Genomic DNA, 25,543 nt, shown 5'->3' with positions numbered 1-25,543 from the left:
GGGACGCTACCAATCAGTAAAGGATGAACGGTGAGATTGAACAACTTCACATTAAGAAGTTATGTACTCACCATAACGTTCCATGTGAGTTGTTCCAGCTCGCCTTCATTCTTACGTCCCTCCCTCCATCCCCCACCTGGCTGATAGTTGACTGAGAGGCTGGCCTCATCCTGGTTACTCAATTCTTCTTCCTCTCTAGGGGAAGGTAGTTGGGTACTTTTCTGTAATCGGGGCAACATTTGCAATGAGATGTATGTACTATAAACAGGTATTCTCATATGTCCGAGTTTATTAATTGAAGTTGTTAGTTAAGTTTTCCTACATTCCGGCCATTTATTCTACATTGGGTGGAGGGGGCATTTCATATTCCTTTCATAACACATTTTGCAGATGGGAGGTTGAAAACTACGGCGCTACTTCTGCCTCAGCACTCTGAATACAAACGCTGTTGAACAGGCTGCAGCCGCACTCTTTCTGCACTGTACAGATCTTTGGCAGATGTCCTGAATGTTCCCTCGTGGTTTTAGTCATTTTATTAGTAATGTGGTTTTATGGCAAACATTGCCATTACTTCATAAAAAGGTATTAACATTGTGACACCGTCCCTTTCAAAGCAAGAGCTGCCGTTTAAAAAATAATAAAAAAAAAAACGCTTCATATACAACAGCTGTTTCAAGAATCGGAAAGGGAAGTGCTTCAGGGCTAACAGCTCTGCAAGGATTTTGAGAAGCACCCACCAGAGAAATCACAACATGAGTAACAAGCCAAACACGAGGAAAAATTCTGAGCATTGTCAGATAATCTGTACAGTTTAGAAGAATAATTGCTTTTCACACCAGCTTTCAAAGTACTCCAGCACCCGTGCAAAGATTTCAACTACTACCTGCCGCTTTATAAATGTGTTGCCCCGATAACGGAAAAGTACTGACAGTTCTCTTACATGGATGTAGTACACGCAGCAAACAAGATCTGAGGTAATTCCAGCAGTGCATCATGGGATAAGGGGCTTGGTCTCGAGCTACTGGTAAACCTTGAGCTTTGCAAATGGCCGTATCGGAGCTGATGGATCAGCTCTGAACCCATCACTAAATTAAGGCAAGATGGAACAACTCACATGGAATGTTATGGTGAGTACATAACTTCTTAGTTTCCTGCCTAATTATCTTGTATATTTGTGAAAGTGTATTGTTATTGGACAATTTACTCTGTAAAAGTTGGGTTAAAAAATATATAATTTAGGGATAGACATTTTAGTACCAGTTGACATTAAATCAACTTTAAGTACATATTGTCTACAAGCTTGCAACTCCAGCCATAAATAATTATTTAGTCTATATTTAGTCTATATTTAGCTGTTAAGAAATCCAAGGTATTTAGCTTGCCATCCATCAACTGAAACCAATATATTAAGTTTGTTTCCTTAAATGTCATTTTGTAAGATCCAGAGAACATGTATTGTCTTATGTATAGGCAGTAGGGAAAAAAAGAAAACTCCAGGCTTTATAAACAAGATTTATACAAACAAAATTTTAAAGTGTTTTAAAATAAATGATAGATAATGAGATTTAAAGGCTTGAATATTATATGCTGTAAGATAATCTTTTAGTAGCTAGATAAAGGAATTATTCATTATTGATGTTTGTGAAGATTAGATATATCTCGTGAATTGAAACAGTTTTTTAAGAATGTCTTCCATTTAGCTGTATAGTGTTTATTTGTTAATAAAGAAATGTTTTTTTTATCACCAAGGCTATTGATTATAGTTCCAGATCTGGCAAAGCAATTCTCCCTTCAGACCAATCTCTCAAATGATGAACCAAAGCTACCCTAGGTTTATTTGGGAACCATAAGAACTTTAGGATTAAAGAATTAAATGTTTTAATATATGTTCTAGAAGGTGGTAATGAGAGGGACTGTGCAGTATATAAAATCTTTGGTAACATTTTCATTTTGATAATGGGGAGCCTCTCATCCATAGTAAAAGGAAGCTTATTCCATTTATTTATATGATTTTTAATGGAATCAAAGGCTTTATTATAATTAAGATCTACAATATCATTAATGTCTCTAGTTAATACTATTTCTAGATAGGTTAACTCCTAGGGAAGAAGCTAAATATTTATTAAACTGTTCATCTAAACTATTATTTTTAGGATATTTTTAAGATAAATAAGGGAGCAGCTTTGTTTTGTTATCATTGAAAATTAAACCTGATTTTTTTTTTGGAAGTCTATCAGAATCTTGAAAGTGGTGGTGATAGAGGCATTGTTTCCTTTAGTATTAAGAAGCATGTCATCTGCAGAGAGTTGGAGTTAGGATGCGACATCTAGACCTACATCAAAACTTTTAATATCTGAATTCATTCTTATCATATTAGTTAACAGTTCCATCACTAGTGTAAATCGTAATGGAGGTAAAGGACACCCTTGTTTTAGTCCCTTTGACTGTATGTTTGTTCTGGAATATATAGGTGCCTATTTTGATGTAGGCTTTACGTCCTTTATAGAGGTAAGAGATAAGTTGGATGAAATTATTAGAGAAGTGTAGTTCTAAGACAGGAAAAAAAACAGCTTCTGCTTTTGACTCTGTTAGTTGAGGTGATGTCCAAATGGATTGATTAGATTTTCTTTTAATTTTTTGTCAGAATCAATTATGTTTAGAATTCTTAACATTATCATATGTATTTCTACTCTAAACAAAGCCTGTTTGATCTTCATCAACTAAATTTGGGAGAAAAATCTTCTATCAGCATAAATGGACATAAACATTGTATAATCCACGTACAAAACAGAAGCTGGGCTATATGAGGAGCACTTAGTTGGATCTTTGCCTTTAATATGGGAGAAATGAGAGTAGATTTCCAAGGAGGAGTATTAACTAGTTCTTGAGAAAGAAAAAAGACTTTGTGTAATAAATGTAATGTTTCTTTGGGCATTGTTTTATAAATTTCATGTATGATTCCATCATTACCTGGAGCTCTATTTAGCTTTATTTATTATTTTTTTTATTTTATGTTGTAGTTCAGAAAACAAGATTTGTTTATCTAAGGCTTCAGTCTGTAATAATAAATGCTCATCACTTCTTTAGAGTCTAAAACGTTGGGATTCTGGCTAATTTTGATAAAGTATTCCCTAAATTCTGTCAATATATCCAATAAATCTGTAACATCTTTCTTTTATTTGATAAATAGATCTCTTTAATATAATTAAATCTAATAAGTCTCTTAGTCTTATTAGCCATATAAGCAAGGGATTTAGGATTAGTAGTGTAATTCATAAATTTAAACTTATCTAGACTTATCTTCATGTTATGGTTTAGTATTTTCAGATGTTTACTATTTAATACATTAATTACTTATTCTCCCTTTTTTATTAGTATCTGTTTGATTTTTTTCATTTTAAGTTATCAGATTTCATTTGTATTTCATATATGTCCTTATCCTATTTTTTTTAATTATACCCATTAATAATTTTTCCATGTAAGTTAGCTTTTAGTGCGTCCCATATGCATATGTGAGACGTATCATATGAGCTATTAGTGTTGATGAAACAAATTTCTGAGGAAAAAAAATCTTTAAATTCTTTTAGTTTCGTTGTATATGCTGGAATTCTTTTAATCTGCGTATAATAGTTTGTATTAATTATTAAATCAAAAGATTCAGCATTGTGGTCCAAAAGAGGACACGTTTCTTTAGACTTGCTTAAACTATTAAATAACTCATTTGAGATAAATACTTTGTCTATTCTAGAATATGTGCTATGCCTGTGAGAAAAATGAGTATAAAGAAGGGAATCTGGATCAGAGAAATCATTTATATCTCTCCTATAAAATTTATCAAAATCTTTCAGATTTTTAGCTGAAGACCGAATTCTTATCTTACCCGAAGCATTAGTGTCTGTCAGTAAAAGTACAGTCTCTGGGTAAGATAATGTTACCTTTTGATAGATGTACTATCTGATGTAGATGTGGTTCACTGTATTAAGCCCAATTCCTGAAATCCAGTAGATGTTTATGAAAGTGAATAACTTTCTGTTAAATTCTAATGTAGTAGAACAGAACATTCCTTTGTCATCTTTCTAAACATCGATAACTTTCGGAAGGGTGTAGAGGTTTACTTCATAAAATAGCTAATCCCCTTTTCTTTTGAGAATGATTTGAACTAAATAAAACAGTATAACATCTATCTGTATCTTCTAGCAAATGCATTTCTTGTAAGAAAACTACATGGGATTTATGTAATTTCAAGTATTTAAGTAAACTTCCCTCTTGTAAACATTATTTAGACCATTAATATTGATAGATAAACATTTCAAAAGATGCATTTTGATTAAATAGGAAATTTGAATAAAACTTGACCATCAAATAGTTTTATATGAGAGAACAAAATAACATTATATCAAAACTTGTTGTATACTAATGAAAAATAAGTTATCTATAGTCAAGAAAATGTTGAAACTAGACTTTGTATAAACAGTGAACACCAAGAAAAAGCTTGAATAATACAAAAACATTTGAACCAAAATTCTTTAAAACTTTCTAACTAAATCTTGGAGTTATAAACTCCCAATCTGAGCAGCATTGCTACTCAAATTGCCCACCCGCAAAACAGCAGTATTTATTCAAAGTCTACCACTTAATTAAATATTGTTTAACATATAGTAATGTCAGAAGCTATACATTTAGTATTTATATTGAAAGAATTTGGGAGTCACAAACTTAGATCAGGAATAGTAACAACATTTCTGTTACATATCAAATAAACATTTCAACATCCCAAATTGCTTTACCAGAGAGGAGAAAAGTTAAAATCATTAAAAATCACACATTCATTATAAACAGAGATAACTTGGTTGAGCTGAAAGCCATTAATATACATTATATTTGCTTATGATTTACTCTAATCATTTGAGAGATCAGTACTAGGAAGAAGTAATGAAATATACTAAATCGAATCAATTAGATATAGTAACATCTACCTATAAGCTATTAAAAATAATAATATAAGAATATCCAAATGGATACCGAAACAATTTAAGGCTGGTGTTAAATATATATTACCCCCTTCTTATTGGAGCAGTCCAGTGGGTGACTGGAAATAACACACATCTATATAAAACGGTGACAAAATATGATGTGCTATACTTCCTTCCCTTAGTGTCTTGAGACATAGCTAAAGTAATGATAATTAGAGAGAGTATAGAATCTAGTGTCATAATAAGCATTCCCCGGTAATAGTTTGAGTACAGGAAAATATAGCACTAGGTTCTAATGTACACATTAACCTATAAGGTAATATCAGGGGATATTTATATCCATAAGCATCTGAGTATTGAAAGTGTAAACTTGAATGAGAAAATTAAGATGTTTAGTAAACTTCTAGAGAGAAAAAAAATGCTATAAACACAATGCAGCATAATCAAAATTAACAGTCTAATAAAACCAAGTCAATGATCTTTACATATGCAAGTCATGTAGTCGTATCTTCAAGATAGCAAGACGAGCACAAGCCATCAAATTTCCTATTATGAGGTTAATTATTTCAAAGGACAGCATATGTAAAGCTGTGCAATTATCTAAGCATTCTTTTTTCAGTAGATATTACTCACATTTGAAGTAAGAGAGGATGTATGTGATTAACTATGTAAAATGTAGTCAATGAATTGTGACAAATGAATTAGCTGTAGAATAAATTTAAGTTTGAATTAGCATTCTAGAAAGCAAAATTATGCTGAGAGAAGAAAAGGAGCCACTTTTGTGATTTTAAGTATTTCTTCTGATTTTTTGTTAAGTTTTACTGCTTTGCCGCCTACTTTTTGGCATTTTCCGGCTTGCTAAAGTTTGTCTGTAACAGTAACAGTACTTGGAACACATCTAGAGCCTGTTTACTGCATTTCCTGTGTTGCACTTAATTTAAAATCGTTTTTTTCTCTAAAAACTGCATTTTACCTGATTTTGGCCTAGCACTCAAGTGTGGGGTCATTTATTGCACTGTTGTGATTATTTTGCTGCTTGTGTATCTCTGCTACCTTTAAACTACAACAAAAAGAAAAAAAACAAAAAATCTTGCTTTTTCCCACTTTCTGAAAGTTAAGAAAGTTCAGTTACAGATTTGCTGTTCTGAACTGTTTGGAAGTTTCTAGAAGGCCAGTGCTTGCTTGGGCTAAAGGGAAGTCTCTGTGTTCACCAGTGGGAGTGGTTAACACTGAACAGCCTGCCTGTCCCTGGAGGAGTGGTTACTACCTAGAAGCTGTAGTTTTATTGGCCATTTTGGGTCAATTCTAAACTCCTTGATCTCTCTCTTAAACCCCTACAACTCTCTTTTTGCGTGGTTTTGTGCACTGAGCAGCGTCTGGCAGCGCCGCCTAAACAGGTTTAAACTATTCCAGGCTCCACAAAGTCTGCTCTTCACTTTTTCCCTTAGAACTGTTCAAACTCTCAAAGTAATCACTCTATTCTCTTTCTAAAGCCCTGCACTTGCTCAGCTCTTATAACGAAACACTAACTAACTAAAGCACTAAAACCTCCTTGACTTCTCATAAGTATTAGACTTCCGATTGGTCCTTCCTGATCAAGTGAAAAATCAGTTCCCTTCCCTAATTTGATCAGTAAAAAAAAGCAGTTCCCTATACTAATCTGGTATGTCCAAGGGTCAGTTTCAAGGTTACTCTCCAGTCCAGCTGGTGAATCTGGGAATTTTGAGGCAATGTTACAATTGCCTTATGTACACAGACAACCCACTCCTCCTTCCAACAAACTCTAATACATGTGAGAGATGCAGTTACACAGCCAAACTGGAGGCAGAGCTCTCTCAACCCAAGACTGGCACAGTCAGTCAGGAGGAAAAGGTAACCACCCACACCACAAATCCAGTCTCACACAGACCTATTGCATCTGCATACCCAACACATAAACACACAAAAACATACTCGGAGGCTCTAAATAAAAATCTGCCTAAACAGCAAAGACCTCCTAAGCAGATATCCAAGCAACAGCCACCCCTCAATACCCACAAATCACATATCTCACAAAATCAGTGTGCCTCACAGTCACAGCCCATAAGGCCAAACAACACACCAAATACACTTGTTATAGGGGACTCTATTGTCCGGCACACTGACGTCCCACTCACCAGACTGAACAAGGAGAAGGTCAATGTAAGCTGCCTCTCTGGTGCCAGGATCCGCCACATAACGCAAGCACTCGGGTCACTTCAAAGCAAGTACAAGTATGACTCCGTCATTGTCCATGCTGGTGTGAATGACCTGAGACATACCTCCCTCGACTACATGAAAAGAGACATAGAGGAGCTCTCTGACCATGTAGCCCAGGCTGGTATGTCCCTGACCTTGAGTAGCATCTTGCCCTCGCCAAGAATGATGCCACAGTATAAAGACAAAATGATCAGTTTCAACAACTGGCTAAAGTATAGGTGTCATTCAAAGGGTATCCAGTGTCTGTCAGCCTGGGATGACATGCTCGACAAGCCACGTTGCTTCGCTAGGGACAGCTTGCACCTGTCACCCTTAGGCTTTCGTATACTGGCCAAGACTCTTGCCACCCCCATAGTGCCTTTTTTAGGCAAGGCTCAAAGGACAAACCTACATCCATAGACAACCCAAAGATAAAAAAACTAAAGGTAATGCTACTCAATGCCAGAAGTCTAAACCTCAAGATGCATGCACTCGAGACTCTCCTCAGTATGGAGAAAATCGATGTCTGTGCAGTAACAGAAACCTGTTTCAAGGCTCCTGAGCACCCCAGCACTACCAGGTTATAACTCATACCATGCGTTTCGGCCCCAAAACTCGGACCGAGGCACAAAAGGAGGGGGAGTATCTATATTCATCAAAGATACCTACACCTCCAGGTTAGTAGCACTGCACGAAGCATCGGAAACCATCCATGTGCAACTAACAGCAGGCAAAGCTGCCTTTCAGTTTGTAGCTTGCTACAGAACACCCTCCCTATTACAGGAACCCCACTTGGCATTCCTGAGAACACTGGAATATGAAGGTCTCTCCAAACACTATGTTATTGGGTGACTTCAACTACCCAAACATTGACTGGGAAAACTACTCAAGCCCAAACACCCTCGCCAACGGTTCCTTGAATTTATAAACTCTAACACAGTGGAACAACTGGTCACCACTCCCACAAGAGGGAACAACATATTGGACCTGGTCATTACCAACATGGGGACTCTGTTCCACACCAGAGGTAAACCCCTCATTGGTAAGATCAGACCATAAACAAATTTCCTTGGACATCCATATCCCGTCCTCACCCCCAGCCAAGGAAATCACTGTAACGAATTTCTCAAAAGCCAACTTTGCACTTCTCAAGACTGAGGTGGAATCCTTCAAAGCCCCTGGGCCAGAGGATAATACAGCCCAATCCACAGAATCCTTTACAAATGCATTCTATGAGCACCTGCAGGAATGCATGGATCGTGCTATCCCAAATAAAACCAAGACTCGCTCCTCCAAAAACAGGAGACCGGTCTGGTGGACCCCGGCCATAAATAAGCTATACAACAGAAGGAGGAAGCTACTACATGACAGAGCAAAATCCCAAAAAGGGAAGGCATCTCTGATCAGTATTAGCAAGAAACTTCGATCCCTCATAAAATCATCAAAGGCCAGTTTCGAAAGAAAAATTGCCCTAGACACTAAAGATAATCACAAGGCCTTCTTTAGTTATGTCAGAAACATGGGCGGAAACTCCCAGATATGCTCTGAATTGTTGCATAACGGTACAAAATGTACCGAACCTACAGACATAGCCAACATCCTGGCAGACAGATTCAGTGCAAACCTCCCCCCACCCTTCCCCCCCAAAGGAGCAAACGCCTATCCCAACTGAATGTAACCTCCCTGACATCACAGATGCACAGGTGAAAGGTGCCCTCTCCAAAGCAAAAAACACAGCATCTATGGGACCGGACGGTGTCCCAGGCTGTGTCTTACACGATCTCCAAGAAGAACTGAACCCTCACATTAAGTCACTGTTCAAACTTAGCCTTACTACAGGATATGTACCCAAAGAATGGTGTACAGCTATAGTGGTCCCACTCCACAAAGGTGGTGGCACAAAGGACCCAGGAAACTATCGCCCCATAAGCCTGACTAGTCTGGTCTGTAAAGCTATGGAGCGTATTATCATGGAACTCAAACAGACATTGGGAGCCTCCAGACACTGGACCCTACCCAATTCGGCTTTGTTATGGGCAGATCTTGCCTCTTAAACCTAGTTGATTTCTTTGAAACAGTTACCAAAGCCATAGATGAGGGCAAGGTAGTCCACACAGCCTACCTGGACCTCGCAAAAGCCTTTGACACAATACTCCACCCGGGCATCATAAATAAGCATACCAGCTTAAATATCAACCCCTATATCACAAGATGGGTTGCAAACTGGCTCAGAGATGGAACCCACATGGTCAGAATCACAGGTGCCATGTCCAAATCCAAACCAGTTACAAGTGGCGTCCCACAGGGCTCAGTTCTGGGACCTCTCTTGTTTGGTATATACTTCTCTGAGGTTCAGGCTAACACGGGGGGATTATGGCTGACAAAGTTTGCAGATGATTACAAATTGGGGGCCATAATCGAATCTTCAGCTGACACAAGCATCCTCCAAAAGGTTCTCACAGAGACGGATGCTTGGTGCCAGAGCCACGGCCTCAAGCTAAATGCTAAAAAGTGCATAGTCATCCCCTTTGGGAAAAACAAGGTGCCCACAAATTACCACATAGGTGGTAATCCATTAAGTATGGAAGAAGTAATTAGAGATTTGGGGACCAACGTAGATAGTAATCTCTCCTTTGATAATCACGTTGCCAAAGTGGTTAGAAAGACCTTCTGTATAGCCCACCTTATCACAAAAGGGTTCGCATCTAGATCAAGAGAGGTCATTGTGCCCCTCTACTCGTCACTCATCAGGCCCATAATTGAATACAATGCCCCTTTTGGGATGTACCTTACCCGACACCTGCAGCAACTGGAGAGACCCCAAAAGTACCTCACCAAGAGGATCATGGGCTACAAACAGATGTCCTATGCAGCTCAACTAAAGAAACTCCAGCTCTACTCAGTTGCTTACCGCCTACTCAGAGGTGATCTATGCCTGACGTACAAAGCCATGTCAAACCCAGAATTAATGGACATGCTCCACCTCAAAAAATCCAAGTCCCTTAGAGCTACACGCTCCAGGGACCTAAACCTCAGCACAAAAATAAATAGGGCATGCTGGAGGGACAGATTCATTTCCCAGAGGCTCCCCTCACTCTGGAATAGAATCCCAATTCATGTTAGACATAGCCCCTCGCTGACCCTCTTCAAGCGAAATTTGGACGCGTGGATGGGAAATCGCAAATTCACCCCTGGGATCTCTCCTGTGTCCCTGCTAGACGGAGGCACAGTAAACTAATCTTAAAAGGGTACCTTCTGTGACCTACTTTACAGAGGCGCACAGTAGGCTAATCTAATAGGGAGGCGGAAGCCAAATACACTCTGGCTAGGCTTATAAATGCCCTAGGGCAGATAGCCTAGTATCTACCTATGAGCAAAAGAAGCAGTTAAGCATTCTGCTCTTTTCCTGTTATATTTCCCTTTACAGTTTTAGGATCTCTGATCAGGATTACATAATGTAAGTATATGTGATATTATTCCAGTTTCAGTAGTAATCCATAAAAATATTTCATCTATTAAAACAAGAACAACAAAAAAAAAAAAAAAGACAACACAGCAAAGAGGCGATAGTCGTTATTAAACGATAGTGTGCTGCCAGGTTTCCGTTTCAGCATCCATTTCAGTGCCTTAGTCTGAGGTTAAAGTTCATATTCCTGTAAGTTCCATGACTGCTCGGATCCAAGAAGAGCTTCTTGTGGTTACAGAGTAGCTCACAATTAATTTTTTTTTGTTTATTTTATGTAGAAATGTTGTTCAATACTGGAAAGACTTCAGATATTTTGTAAAGGCTTTATGGTCTGATAAATGTCGTATTTCTAACTCACTAATCTTATTCAATGTTGCTGTACCTAATGTAATACCTAAATCTCAGATTCAGTTACTCTGGTCAATTCTTGCAATTGCCAGAAAAGTGATTACTTTGAACTGGAAAAGTAAACAAGATTTGATGTTTAAATAATTTATTAATTTAGCAAAAGTTGTTTGTAAAAAAGAACTGTAAACCAAACCATTTGTTATAGAACTCATAACATTACTCATAAAAAATAGCATGGCAAAAATTGGAAAACCTTTTAAACAAATACTGATAACTTCTCATAGATTAAATGATTGTTTATTATAGATGAATGTAAATATTGTAAATAGTTTTGTTATTGTTTTATTGTATTTGTTATATGCACATTTGCGTATGTTTATAATGAAAATAAAATAAAAATATTTTTGGAAAAAAATTTGATTTTTTTCACAGTTGAAAAAGGAAAAAGTGGACTAAAAGCAAATTTAAGCGGGAAAGCTTATGTCAGCAACACAGACGCATAAAGAGCGGCTCGCGCCAGTTATTGTAATTTAATACACACAAGTCCGAACAAATGAATACCATCTAAAAACAAAAATAAGGAGGAAAGCAGCCAAATGAATAGCAGTCTAAGCCCATGCATAGTACGAATCAGGAGCAGAAGCAAAACAAAGCCTGAAATTAAACTGTTTTAACAAATCTATCAGAAGGTACCAGGTTTAAAGGAAGCCTGTCAGTTTGCTGTAATATAAATATACAGATGACAATGGATTTAACATCTTGAAAACTACATTTCAAAAGCCACGTTCGTTATCTAACCCACATTTCACCCCCTCAGCAGGCAAAGTGACATCCCAGCCAAAATTCATATAAGAAGCACTGTTTTGAAAGATTTCACAAGAGTGAATGCTCTAGAGAAGACTAACAGTTAACTACATTTTCCCCACATATCCAGGAAATAAAAGAAGAGTAATTGTGTATTACAGAGTTTATCCATATCACCAATGAAAACAGTAGGACAAATCAAGGAAAGTAACCCAGTATATTGCATAGTTCTTTCATGCCTCTTTTGAAATTAATAAGTCAAGTCACTTATTTTTCAATTTCTTTTTCTTGCCAGATTATTTCCAAGAATTATTTTCTGCAACTCTTTTCAATGAAGCACTAGCCCATTCCATATTTTCTGCTGTATCAATTATTTTTTTAGATGTAATGTATGTCACAGCAGACTTTAGGTAATCAAAAGTCTTAAGGCCATTAGCCAAAAAATGTTTGTCTGGCAGGGAACAAAATATGAGATTTATTTATTATTATTTATTTATTTAAGATTTGCTTCTTTTTAAGTTCTGTAATCAGAGGTAAAAATAATTTCCTTCTCAAGATAACAGCAGATGAATAGTCCTTGTCAAAACAAATAATGCTGTCATTAATTTTAATGAGTGACTTGGACTATGCAGTTTTAAGCACTAATTCTTTATCCTGAGTGAAAAGGAATCTGTTACAGATTTATTTGTAATAGCAGTGTTAGTTGAAGAGGAAGAAAGAGATCTGTGTGCTCTTTCGATGCCATAAGCAAGAGCCTCAGGAAGATCCAATACATTAGGCAGCCAAGTAGTTAAAACATTAACCAAATTGCTACCTTCATTATTATGGGGAAGTCCAAAAATTCTTATATTGTTCCTGCATGACCTGTTTTCTAAATCATCCACTTTAAGCTGAAGTAGAGTTTTGCTTTTTAAAAGAAGTTCAATATTAGTTACTCCTTCGGGCATTCTTTCATCAATGTCATTCAGTGATTGTTCAATTCCTTTGAGATTTCTGTTGGTGTAAGTCTTCATGTAATAACACTATTTGTTTTGAGCACTTCTCCTTAAAATTCTGTTTTTGTATCTATTCTGTCTATTTTCATAGACAGCTCCTGAATATTTGTTAGGAGAGATTGTAGTTCTGTTTTGAATGTAGAATCTTGAGAATTTGCCTTGAAGAAGCCCATCTTCAGTCAGTGTGAGGAGAAGAGAATCTGATCAGTCTTCTGACAGGAAAATCTCAGAATTTGTAAAAATTATATTGATACAATCCTGCAGGATACTTAAGTGTCATATACTGAATAAAAACTTATTAGGATTGATTAAAATTGATAAATCCTGCCATATATTTCTGAAGTGGCAGAGCTGAATAAAAATGCTGTTAACTAGAGCACATCATAGCCATGCCTCCTGGTCTACCTTCTTGAAGAATAACTGCACCAAGACCAAATTTTGAAGCATTGCAGGAAAGAGTTACTGGTTTGTTGACTTTGTAGCATCTTCATGTAGGTGGTAATTTTCTGCTTAAGGTTTTCAAATGCTTTCCGCTGGTGAGCTAACCAAGACCATGTAACATTCTTACGTGTTAGCTATCTCAAAGGCGCTGTCAGTAATGAAGATTTGTGATCAAGCATTGCTTGCCAAAATGAACTTTTTGCATCTAAAACAGAAAAAAACAGTGGCATTTGGTATTGGAGCTGCGACTTTGACTGTACGCCTAGGATGATGCAGTCTTTTTAATGCTTTTTTCAAATCTCTTGGGTCAATACATATTTTGATTTAATTTGAGCCTATTTTGTGAGCTGCTATTGTGGACGCCACCCATTCGGTAGGTTCTGTAACTGGACAAAATTACACCTTGCTGCACCATTTTATCCTAACTGAGCTTTGACTTTATGCTATATAGCCATCACAACTTTTCTTGCTGGTCTGACCACTGGACTGGTATCTGGGTCTAACGTCATAGAATACACAACTGGAAGTTTGCTTGTCATCCAAAACATCAGCATACTCTGCAAAACTAGTGTTAGAGAAGCTGGAACTGGGACATGTGCTTGTATGATTAACTTCTTTATTAAAAAGCAGATTCATTCTCAAACTGTCTCTGAGATCCAATAATGATTGCACAGGTCTTCGAAATACATAGAATAACAAGCTGTAACAGTTCTTAGCCAAATAACATGAAAGCACTACTGAGCCTTCGGTTTAAATTTCCTCACCTCCATAAGCAACACGTTTTGCACAACTGGTCATATTTAGTTGTTCACCAGCTCTCACCTTAGCAAATGTATCTGCTGACATAACATTACACTTTGAACCAGTTTCTACTTTGAGCTCAGTAAATTTACCATTGATCTAGACAGTGCAAAATTCTTCATTCTTTGCCAATAAATCTACTGCATCAATTTTTTCATGGATTACTTCTACACCATCTACACACAAAGCAGACTGTTGCAGTTCAACTTGGTCAATTTGCTTTTTCGAAAGACCCTTTATAACAGTGTGAGGCTTACTTGATTTACAACAGTTTTGAAAATGATTCCATTTCTTACATTTATGGCATTGCTGACCAAATGCTAAGCACATTTCTCTTTTAGACTTATGGTTGGCACCACAGTTGTGACAGTTAACAATAAAGCTTGAATTGATGTTCATCTTGTTACACTGCTGCAGTCATCACAGTTGGGTTATCCTGCCGTCAGGCGGTCCCGCAGTTGGCCAGAGTTCCAAAGTCTTGGTCCGGCGTCGGTTGCTGTCGCTTCTTCCCTGATGTCAGTGCGCCAGGGGTATACAAGATGCATCCAACGCCATTTTCTTCAGTCTTTCTTGCCGTGCGGTGCCCGAAGCAGAAGCAGTTCGCAAGTGCCAGTCAGCCAACTCCTGAGATTTTCAAATCGAATTTCAGACCGAGGTCTTCATAAAGCTAAGTACCCCATTGGGGAACCTTTTCTTGCCTCAGTCCGATGTCAGAAAAAGTTAACAATTGCATTTCTTGTAGGAAGCAAATACCTCATAAGGACTTTCATTCCTATTGTATTCCTTGCCTAGGCCCAGACCACGGCATCACAGGTTATCGGTTTTGTGCTAGGTTTAATAAACGAACTATTAAACGTCGGTTTGATTTCGCCCGACATTATTTTGGTAGGAAATTTAATTATACCATGCCGTCGGAGCAACCGACGACCTGAATGCATAAAAAACGCAAAGATAAGGACAGGCAGCCGAGATCCAAACTGGACTCCGAAGCCTCTGCTAGGCCAGTCGCCGGTTCTCCGGTTTTCAGTGAGGCGCCTACCGCTGATTCAGAACCCCAGGCGACATCCGATTCACAAGCGGAGATTGCTAGACCTCCTCAACCTTTACCTTTAGGCCCTTCCGACTCCATGCCTGAAGGAGATTCCGGTGCAGTTGAAATGCCTTCAGTTGCAGAAGGTGTCTTCAAACCGACTACACTCACTATTAAATCCTATGCAAAACTGAAAACACCTTTAAAAACAAGGAAGACTGTACAGCAGTCTCCAGTACAAGGCCCCATGCCTAAGAAACAGATGCTTAAGATGGCTGAAGACTTAATTACCCTAATCAGGGGTTCCCATCCCCCTCCTGATAAAAGGCCAAGGCAGGAGGAGGACTATGCTTCCTCTGACCAGGTTTCAATTTCCTCAGACTCTGTAGTACTGTACAAATCCCTTATTTTAAGAAACATTTCAAATAACTGCACTGTGCGAATAAACTGGGCAGAAGAAGCTCTGCTTCCTTTCCCCCTTCTGAAGATTCTGTTGCTGAAGAGTCTATCCCTTCTGCATCTCCCCCAGAAGACTACTCTTTTGGGGAAACCTTTCATACTATGAGGGATCATTTCCACTGGGAAGGCCAGGATTACTCTGATTATAAGAAAAGAATCTAGCCCTAACCCAGATTCACTACCTCCTGCACCAGCCAAACCAGACAGATACTACAGAGTCCCTGACTCACACAAATTCCTGTATAAAAGCCCTGTTGCTGACCCAGAAACCATTTCCCAGGGTCCCAAGGGGGTTAAGGCCTCTGTTGCTAAAAATCCTGTGCCCTCTGAAAGGGATTCTAGAGCACTAGACAGATGGGGAAAGGAAGTATATACCTCAGCTACTCTAGCTATGAGGGCCTTAAATTGTCAGTTTCACGTGCTGAAATATCAACAATATCTGATGTCTCAATTAAAACAAAAAATGCTCGCACATACAGAACAGCCAGATTACAAGGAAATGCAAGATTTGTTGCATTCATCTGAACAAGTGGGAAAACATACTTTGCAATGTGGATTTGATTCATTGGAAGCTTCTTGTAGAGCAGCAGTGACAGGGTCTGTCATACGTAGGCATGCTTGATTAAAAGAACAAAACTTTACCTGATCATGTTAAAGCGAAGTTATTGGATGCACCTTTACAGCAGGATGTTTTATTTGGTGTAAAAGCAGAAGAAGTTTTAAAGAAAATGGAGGATAAGGCAAAATCTATGCAGATGGTCAAGGATTTTTTTTACAGGTTCAACCCCCTCGTTTCAGCAGAAATTGGCCAACCAAAAACTGGTCCTTTCCAGCTTCTGCCAGACCACAGAGGGGCAGATACAGACGCCCAAGGGGCAGAGGCCAGCCACAAGGCTCTTACCAGCCTCGACAGTGGAGTGCCACAACCCAAAAAGGAGGAGAAGACAGGTCTCAAACTACCAGAAGACAAACACAATGACTTACCCCTCAGGCTTGTACTGCACTGAAAATGCTTCTTTAATTGAACCAGTCTTAGAACTTGCTGGAAAATTGCAGGTTTTCCTTGCCACACCTGCAAGGGGCTACAGCTGCCACGTGCTTAGGCCTGATTCTGCCTGACACATGTTACATACTGTCTACTACATTTGCTCTAGGGCTTGCTGAAACCATGCTGTTATCACTTGTGTGCCTTTCTGTAACTTCATGAATTTAACAAATCTCAATAAAATCACTGTCACAAAGCAAACTCTTTATCACAGCAGCACTATTAATACCACACACGAGCCTGGCTTTTATTAAGTCATTTTTTAAGTCGCCAAACTAACATGTTTTAGCTTTATTTCTCAGGTCAGTAATATACGCTGCAAATGTTTCTCCTTGCATTTCATCTCTTGTGTAAAACAAATGCCTCTCCAATGTAACATTGATCTGGGAGTTGCACATTTCTCCAAATTTTCGTTTCATACACTCTGGGTCTTACCTTGAGTCAGCCTGTACAGCTATATGAGAATTTTCCCCTTCACATACCACTGGTGCATATACAAATGAACGCTCCCTTTCAGTGACCTCTGACCCTGCTAGATTTTAGTAAAGTGAATGCCCTGGTGCATTCATTTTTATCAATAAGCTGCATGCATGAATATTTTGTACTCTTGCTCAAATATTCTCCAATTCTCTGCAACATTCTGATCAAATACAAGTGGTGGTGCATTGTGGAAATCGTCTGCCATATTAATGCATCTTAGTGAAGACTTTTGCCAGTATGCACGAACACAAACTCATTTACATATGCCTGAAATTTAATGCCAGTACTTGTAACTATGCCCAGTAGCACAACAAGCCTCTGTATAACTGAACTTTGTGAAATGCGTTTCTCGGGCACTGTAATACTCTTGAAATCACAGTACTGTGCAAATCACTTATTTTAAGAAACATTTCAAATAACTGCACTGTGCGAATAAACTGGGCAGAAGAAGCTCATAGTAAGAAACGTTTTGAAGTAATTGCACTTTGCGAATAAACAGTACACAGCACACTGAAATTTCCACAAAATGGCCGTACTTTGCTAAAAACTCTGTATAGTGCAAGAAACACTCTGTAATGGTGGCACTCTGCGAAGAGACACACCCCGCACAAGAAACTTTTCAAAATGTCTGTATTTGACTGCACTTTATGAAATAGTGGCACTTGGCACACAACAAACTCTTTGGAATAAATGCACAATAATGAATGCACTTTTACACACTTTAAGATACCTCAAACAGCTCTAGTTATACTGCTCAGAGCTCCAGTCAATGTATAGTAGTAGTTTAGGCCAAAAAACATGCCATCACCTTGCTTTATTTATACTTAATGTGCCCTTTTTTGCCCTTTGTTATATTTGTTTTCCTTTTTTTCATGCCCATTTTATTTTCTTGTGCCCGTTTTAACTCTAAACATGCTCGTTTTGCAATTCTGAGGTAATTCTAAACCCCTTATGTTTTTCTCTAGCTCATTTTATTAAATATCTTAATTTCAAACATTTTGTTTAATTAATAAACTTTTTATGCTTTTTGTTTGCGTAATAAATGTTTTTGTGTTATTCTTGTGCTTAATAATGCATTCTGTGCCCTTGTAATGCTCTGTTTTATCTTTTTTTATAAAATAAATCTTTCATACAAGTTTTTATTACCTTTAGCTCTTTTCTGACCCTTTTTTGCTCTTGGTTCACTTAGGTTGCATTCACTGTTAACTCTGCACCTCGTGACTCTGAAAAGCAGTCTGTGGAATCCCGGTTCTGACACCATGTCACTCGTCTAGTCAAGATGAAGTAGACTAACATTGTAGGTTTTGTTGTATACAAACACAAACATGTATACAAACTAGCTGTCCCCTGCATAAATGTTCACACTCTGGCTGTCCTCATAAAATGGCACTGAAGCTAGCACGTGCCTGCTATTTATATGCACGTTCAGGTCTTAGAAATTCTTGTTAAAGGTACAAAACACATGTTATTATAGATAAGGAACATATAGAAAGCTGGTGTTGGAATGCAGAAGTCAGGTATTCATCAAAAGAAAAATACTGGAAAAAGTGAGAGATAGAAAAATTGGGACAGGCTAAGAAGGAATACTGGCTGGTTAACAAATAGGTTAACAGAGGAGTTGCTCTAGTAAAGAACAAGGCTTCAGAGGTGTTCTACCAGCTTCTGGAAAGTGACTGTGTAGTTGGCACAAAAAAACTGCCAGTTTGTAAAGAAAAGGCAGAAAGATAAAGAAGATTATCAGACACTCTTCATAAGAGATGCCAATAACAACCTGCTCACAAGCCCACAGGAAATCAAAGGCAGATGACAGTACTTTAATCAGATTCTGAATGAAGAAATCCCCACAAGCTGTACTGTCCCAGACACAGCCTATGATAAAAGAAGAGAAGAACCCCAGACTAGAAGTAAGAACAGAGCTAAGAAAAATAATGTCAAGAAAAGCAGCACGCTCAGATGAGGTCACAGCAGATATGGTCGTGATATTGGGTGAGATACGGGAGAAATGGCACCTGAGGATATTCATAGCAGTATGGAGAGAAAGTTGTATCCCAGATGACTCGAGAATAATCATACTAGTGCCAGTGTACAGGAACAGACGGAACATCCATAACTGTGGGCAGTAAGTTATTAAACTCATGTCACTTTGCCTGAAAGTTCAGGAGAGGGTGATTGTTAAACAAATACACAGCACAGTAGAAGGTTAGATGGGAAATGAGCAGTTCAGATTCAGATCAGGATGCAGCATAACTGACCTAATGATTGCAGTGAGACAGATAGTGAAGAAGCTAGAGATGAGGAAGGAGTCCAACTAGGCATTCCTAGACTGGGAGAAAGCATATGATAAGGCCCCAAGAAAGCTGACTTGAGCAGTTCTGCAGTGGTTTGAAGTCCCAGAAACATTGATAGAATTAGGGCAAGTTATGTACAAGTACCCAGTGACTATCGTGCGAACAGTGTTCAGTTTCTGAGGAGTTCCCAGTAGGAGTGGGTGTGATCAGGATTCATCTCTGACACTGTTGCTGTTTCTACTGCACTGGATTACATTAGCAAAGAGGTCAGAAGGGACAGATCAACAAAGTTATTGTATGCAGATGTGGCATTACAGGCAGATTTTATGCAAGAACTTGGCAAAGAATAGGGGAGTAGAATGCAAAATTGAAAGCACATATGGGATAAAACTGATCACAAATAAGACTGTGGTCATGGCAGCAAATGGGGAATCGGAAGAAGCTGAAAATTGAGATAGAATGGAAAATAGTGGAACAGGTTAACAGCTTCAAGTACCTGAGAAGGGTGGTTGATGTGAATGAAAGTTAGAATGAGAAGGGCTGCAGCCAGCTGACATACGGTGTCAAGGGTAGTGTGTAACAGAAGAATGCCAAAGAAGCTGAAGTGTGAGGTATATAAAACAGTGGTGTAACCAGTACTACTGTATGGTACAGAAACCTGAGTAGTAAAGTCAGAGCAGATGAGGAAGCTATAGGTGACTGAAATGAAGTGCCTGAGGTGGATGATAGGATGGATGATGAAATGAAAACATCAGAGCAGAAGCCAAAATAGCTCCAGTTGCAGAGACGGTCAGAGAAAACAGATTAGTGGTTTGGTCACTTTTGCTGAAAAGCAGAAGATAATCTTGTGAAGATGATTTGGGACAAACCAGATAAAGGCAAGAGGAAACAAGGGCATCCAGCAGTGAGATGGATGGATCGTGTGAGAAAAGAGCTTTAACAGTCAGGCATGATTGTCGAAGGTAGGAGAGTGGAATTAAATTGAGAGATGGAGACACTTGACACGACACCCAGATGCCATGTAGAAGATGGGGAAAAAAAGAGATTGATGTGACAATGATAAATGTTTATCCATCTTATCCAACTCCTAGAGCTCTTTGGCCATCCCCAATGCAGGCTGGCTGCACCTCAGGGCAGGAAAACATGCATATGTTCTGGATTAAAGGAGCAGTCATTTGTGGAGATGGACTTGTATGTTCCATCCATTATAGAAGACCCTCTGAATATCAGGGGTAGTTATAAGTACTCATGTTAGTTTGAGCAGTAGTATAAAAATGTACACATTTATTTGTAGGAAGCATCCGTATTCCATGATGGCCTAGAGTCATGCATTGAGCATCATTGATCTGCAGAGAGCAAATTGGCTTCCCATCTAAATCGGGACATATTGCACATTTCACAATTTGCAGTATGAACTGGCCTTGCAACTGCCATTAATCTGGAGTATCGATATTTAACATTCTCTAAAATGAAGCTATTTTTGGTTGGAATACTGGTAGGTAACTTTCTGACTTTGGCCTTGGCCATTCAGCATCAAGGATTGTGGTTGGCACTTGTGTACATGTATTGTTCTTTGTGAGTATTGAGAGCTGTATTGATGTAATGCTTTCAAGAAATTAAGGGATAAAGTAGAAAAAAAATGCCTTATGAAAGTGGTTGAAGACTGCAACACCTCCCCATGTTGTGTTTCTTTAACTAGAACATAGCAGTCTTGTTGCAAATGAACCTGGCATCCATTAAGTTTTAGAAAGGCTAGTGACTGGAACTGGAATGGTTGGTGGACTGAAGCAAGTGTTTCAGTATTTCACAGTTTTCACAAAATATGAACTTGAGCTTCTCTTTAACAGATTCTTTCCCCATGATAGTATTGCTCTAGCAACTGCACAATGCTGTTTGTAGTAGACCTGTAATTATTTTAGTATTAACCCTGCTTGTACTGAATGCTACATTTCTGTTTTGCAGCCAAATGTTGTCTGCTGTTCTGTTGCTGCTTCAGCTTTGGGACAATGGCACCAGAGAAACGGATAATGAACGATCAGCTCAGGGGACCAGCGCACCTCTTCTACCTCTTCTGCAGAGGTTTCAGAATATACACTGCAGTAAAGATCCAAATGGCACAGAAGAAGACAGTCAGGTGTGTTATTCATGGTTCTGCTGGCAAGAACTTAACTCATTTAATTCTGAACAGCAGGAGATGTTAATTAATGCCTTTGCTTCCTGAGAGCTTTTAAGCCAGACAGTCACTTGCTTCCTGAAAGTTTTTTTTTCCCAAAATCCTCAACTGATAACCCATCATTAAATTATAATATGTTGTAAATGGTGCGAGTTACAAAAAATGCAAAATATGATTACTATTTTATACACAGTGGGTATACGCTGGTCTTAGTATCAAAAGTCTCTCTGTAGATCCTGGTTTTATACTCCATATTTGTGAAAGAAAAACTGCATTTCATTTGCTAAAAATACTGGTGTTCTAGCCAAAACAAATAAATACTTCTCTGTAAATGTACAAGATGGATCCAAGTTATCAGTGAGAGAACTGTTCAGTTGTTCCAAGCGCTTTCCAATGATGTATGACGGGGGTGGGGGGGGGGGGTAGCTTATTGCTGTTTTGTGATATTGCCAAATATGTGTATATTATGCATTGAATAATTTCTCAGTATTTCCAAAAAATATTAATCTACAGTTTGTGTCAGATGGTCGACATCAGTGGCACCATTGTGAGCCTTAATCTTTTGTATAAGATGGCACCACTTGTTTACCTGAAGGTCTCACAGCTTTTCTGAATTTAATGCAATTATGAAAGTATAAGTCAGGGGTGGGCAAACGTTTTGATTTGTGGGCCACATTGAGTTCTAACATTTGACAAAGGGGCCGGAACAGGAGCAGATAGATGGCATGCTTTGAAAACATCACCTCATTGGGGGAAAAATACACATCTTGGGATATGGAGAAAACATGTGCTTTAATTTCCAATGAAAATGAAGAAAAGTATTACAATAAAATCTCTTGACTTCGAAATGAGTCTTTAAACACTGAAAATCAAACCATTTTATTTTAAAGCACTGAAAGTTCTGTTATCCTTCAGGATATCACCATCACTCTCCTCCTGACTGTCTTTTTTTTCAAAAACGGTAGGAGATGCAGATGTACTTGTCCTGTTCCTTTTATTCAATTTGTTTCCCCGGTGCCAAATGTCAACAACGACCAGTGCAAGGACGAAACAGTTGCAGCAAGTCAGTCTGTGAAGCGTTATATTTGATCTGCGCGCACTGTTTATTTTAACAACGTGCGTATCACGGAGACACACACATTTTAATGGGAGCAGTGTTGTTGGTCTCCTTTTTTAGCCAGCGCATCAAAGTCTGGAGTTAGTTTTGTTGTGGCGATTCTCAGGATGGATCTGAGGTGTAGGTCTGTTAACTTGGATCTGGTGCGCCATCTAGTGAGGAAACATCAGAATTGCAGGGGAAATAAAACATTAACAAGGTTAATTTATTAAATTTTTTCAAGTTTGGCGGGCCAAATCAAAATGTTTAACGGGCCACATGTGGCCCTCGGGCCGTAGTTTGCCCATGCCTGGTATAAGTAATAGTTAAAAGTGCTTGTCCAAAAGGACATTTATAACTTGGAATGTCTTCTCATTAAACCAACACCCATTGCTTGAATACACCACCGCCAACATGACAGTATCACTCTGTTCTTGTTTTATTAATGTAAACATGGAAATATGTCTATTTTATAACTTTATAACTAGAAAGGCAAACCAAGGCAGGTGAATGAAGACTGGTTAAAGATAAGCCAAACAATCCAAATAGAAGAATAACCAGTCAACACGGCCAAATCATATAAAGTTGCAGTTCCAAAGTTTAATAAAACAGCATAAAAATGTTAAATAAAACAGCATAAAAATTCTAAAAGCATCCAAGAGAAAGACTAGCACTTTTGCACCTATCCAGGTGCTTCTTCATATCTGATTTTTGTTTGATTTAAGGGCATATGTTTGATTTTTGTCTATATCTGGACAAGTGAATTTTACTTGTTACTTTCTGTGAGCTGCTTACTAGAATGTGCAGCTCGTGTAACAAGCCTTAACACAATTTAACAACTCTACAATATTTTATGTAGTTTATCCTTATTTGCTCTTTGTGGACATAGTTTATTTTTTTCAATTATTGCTGCCCTTAGTCAGCTCTTAATACTGCTAGTGTATTATTCTGGCTGGTGTTTTTTCCCTTGACTTGCTGGATGTTCATCGTGCATACAGCTGCAGTCATAACAGATGGGTTATCCTGCCGTCAGGCGGGTCCTCGGTCGGCCAAATTCCAAAGTCTAGGTCCGGCGTCGGTTGTCGTCACTTCTTCCCTGACGTCAGTGCAGCAGGGGTATAAAAGAGCCAGCCGACGCCATCTTCTCCAGTCTTTCTTGTCGCGCGGTGCCTGAAGCAGAAGCGGTTCGCAAGTGCCGGTCGGCCAGCTCCTGAGATTTACGAAAATATTTCAGCCGAAGTCTTCTTGAAAGCTAAGTACCCCGTTGGGGAAACTTTTCTTGCCTCAGACCGATGTCAGACAAAGTTAATAATTGCATTTCATGTGGGAACAAATACCGCATAAGGATTTCCACTCTTTCTGTATTCCTTGCTTAGGCCCAGGCCACGACGTCTCGGCCTGCCTTTGTTGTGCTAGATTCAACAAACGCAGTATTAAGCGTCAGGCGGAGTTCGCCCATCACTATTTTGGTAAAAAAATTTAACTGTATTATGTCGTCGGATACTCCGACTCCAGTTTTGAGTAAAAGACGCAAAGATAAGGACCGACATACGAGGTCCGTGACTTCTACTGACACCACGTTAAGGCCGACTACCGGTTCTCCGGTTCTCAGCGAGGCGCCTACGCAGCCCCTGAGTACCGATGACACTTCATTACCGGTGTCTTCTGTGCCCGAGGTCGCAGGCTCCTCGGCCCCCATTCCGACTACAGATACCGACGCCACTCTTGGCGGGGAAACCCAGAGTTTAGACAGGCCTGCCATTTCTCAAGGTGTCTTCAGGCCTTCCTCCTTCTCAATTAAGGCTTTCACAAAATCTAAAGCAGCCATGAAAACTAAAAAACGAGGACCACAGACCCGCTCTCAAGGCCCCATGCCTAAAAAACAGATGCTCAAAATGGCTGAAGATTTGATTACTCTTATCAGGGGTTCTCAACCCCCCTCGGACAAAAGGCCCAGATTAGAGGAAGACTACCCTTCCTCAGATCAAGCCTCTATTACCTCTGAACATTCTGAGGACCAGGAATATACATATTCTCCTTTTGAAGACTCTGATGCAGAGAAGTCTATTCCCTCGGTCTTCCCCCCCTGAGGACTACTCTTTTGGGGAAACCCTACATACTTTGAGGGAACACTTTCACTGGGAAGGCCAAGATTACTCAGATTCCAAGAAAAGGCTCAGGGATTTTCTCTTGCTCCCCCAGCATAGGCCTCTGGCTATCCCTCCTGTCTTAGATATATTAGATGATGTGTACACAGAAGCCAGCCTCAACCCAGATTCTTTACCTCCAGCTCCTGTTAAACCAGACCGGTATTACTGGGTTCCTGATTCACACCAGTTCCTATACAAAAGCCATACTGCTGACCCAGAAACTATTTCACAGGGTCCCAAGGGAATTAAGGCCTCTACTGCTAAAAACCCTTTACCTTCAGAGAGAGATTCCAGAGCTTTAGAAAGGTGGGGGAAAAGGTGTATACCTCGGCCACTTTAACCATGAGGGCATTAAACTGTCAGTTCCATATGTTAAAGTATCAACAGTTTTTATTATCGGAGTTGAAAAGCAAAATGACACAACCTGAGCAACCAGATTTAAAAGAGTTGCAGGATTTGTTGCATAGTGCAGAGCAAGTGGGTAAACATACCTTGCAGTGTGGTTTTGATGCTTTAGAGGCCTCATGTAGAGCTGCTGTTACAGGGTCTGTCATACGTAGACATGCTTGGCTCAAAGAACAAGCCTTACCAGATCATGTCAAAGCTAAATTACTAGATGCACCTCTTCAAAAAGATGTAGTGTTTGGTGTTAAAGCTGAGGAGGTACTAAAGAAAATGGAGGAAAAGGCGAGATCAATGCAAACAGTGAAAGATTTCCTGCAGATACAACCTCCACGTTTCAGCAGAAACTGGCCTTCAAAAAATTGGTCCTTTCCA

The 25,543-nt window shown here is 39.0% G+C and overlaps 1 protein-coding gene across 1 annotated transcript in view; it reads left to right on the top strand.

Annotated features, from left to right (window-relative positions):
- Nucleotides 1–25,543, top strand: part of HERC2 (HECT and RLD domain containing E3 ubiquitin protein ligase 2) — a gene marked incomplete in the record, with an annotated part of 3,551,743 nt that overhangs the window by 517,106 nt on the left and 3,009,094 nt on the right. The window contains 1 exon segment of the mRNA XM_044072055.1: nt 21,310–21,481. Coding sequence (XP_043927990.1) covers nt 21,310–21,481 — 172 coding nt within the window.

The sequence above is a fragment of the Protopterus annectens genome, chromosome 5.part0, assembly GCF_019279795.1.
Source record: "Protopterus annectens isolate FY-2018-M chromosome 5.part0, PAN1.0, whole genome shotgun sequence".
Taxonomy (NCBI): Eukaryota; Metazoa; Chordata; order Ceratodontiformes; family Protopteridae; genus Protopterus; species Protopterus annectens.
The sequence above is the reverse complement of the archived record's forward strand: the minus strand, read 5'-3'. Positions and strand labels throughout refer to the sequence as shown.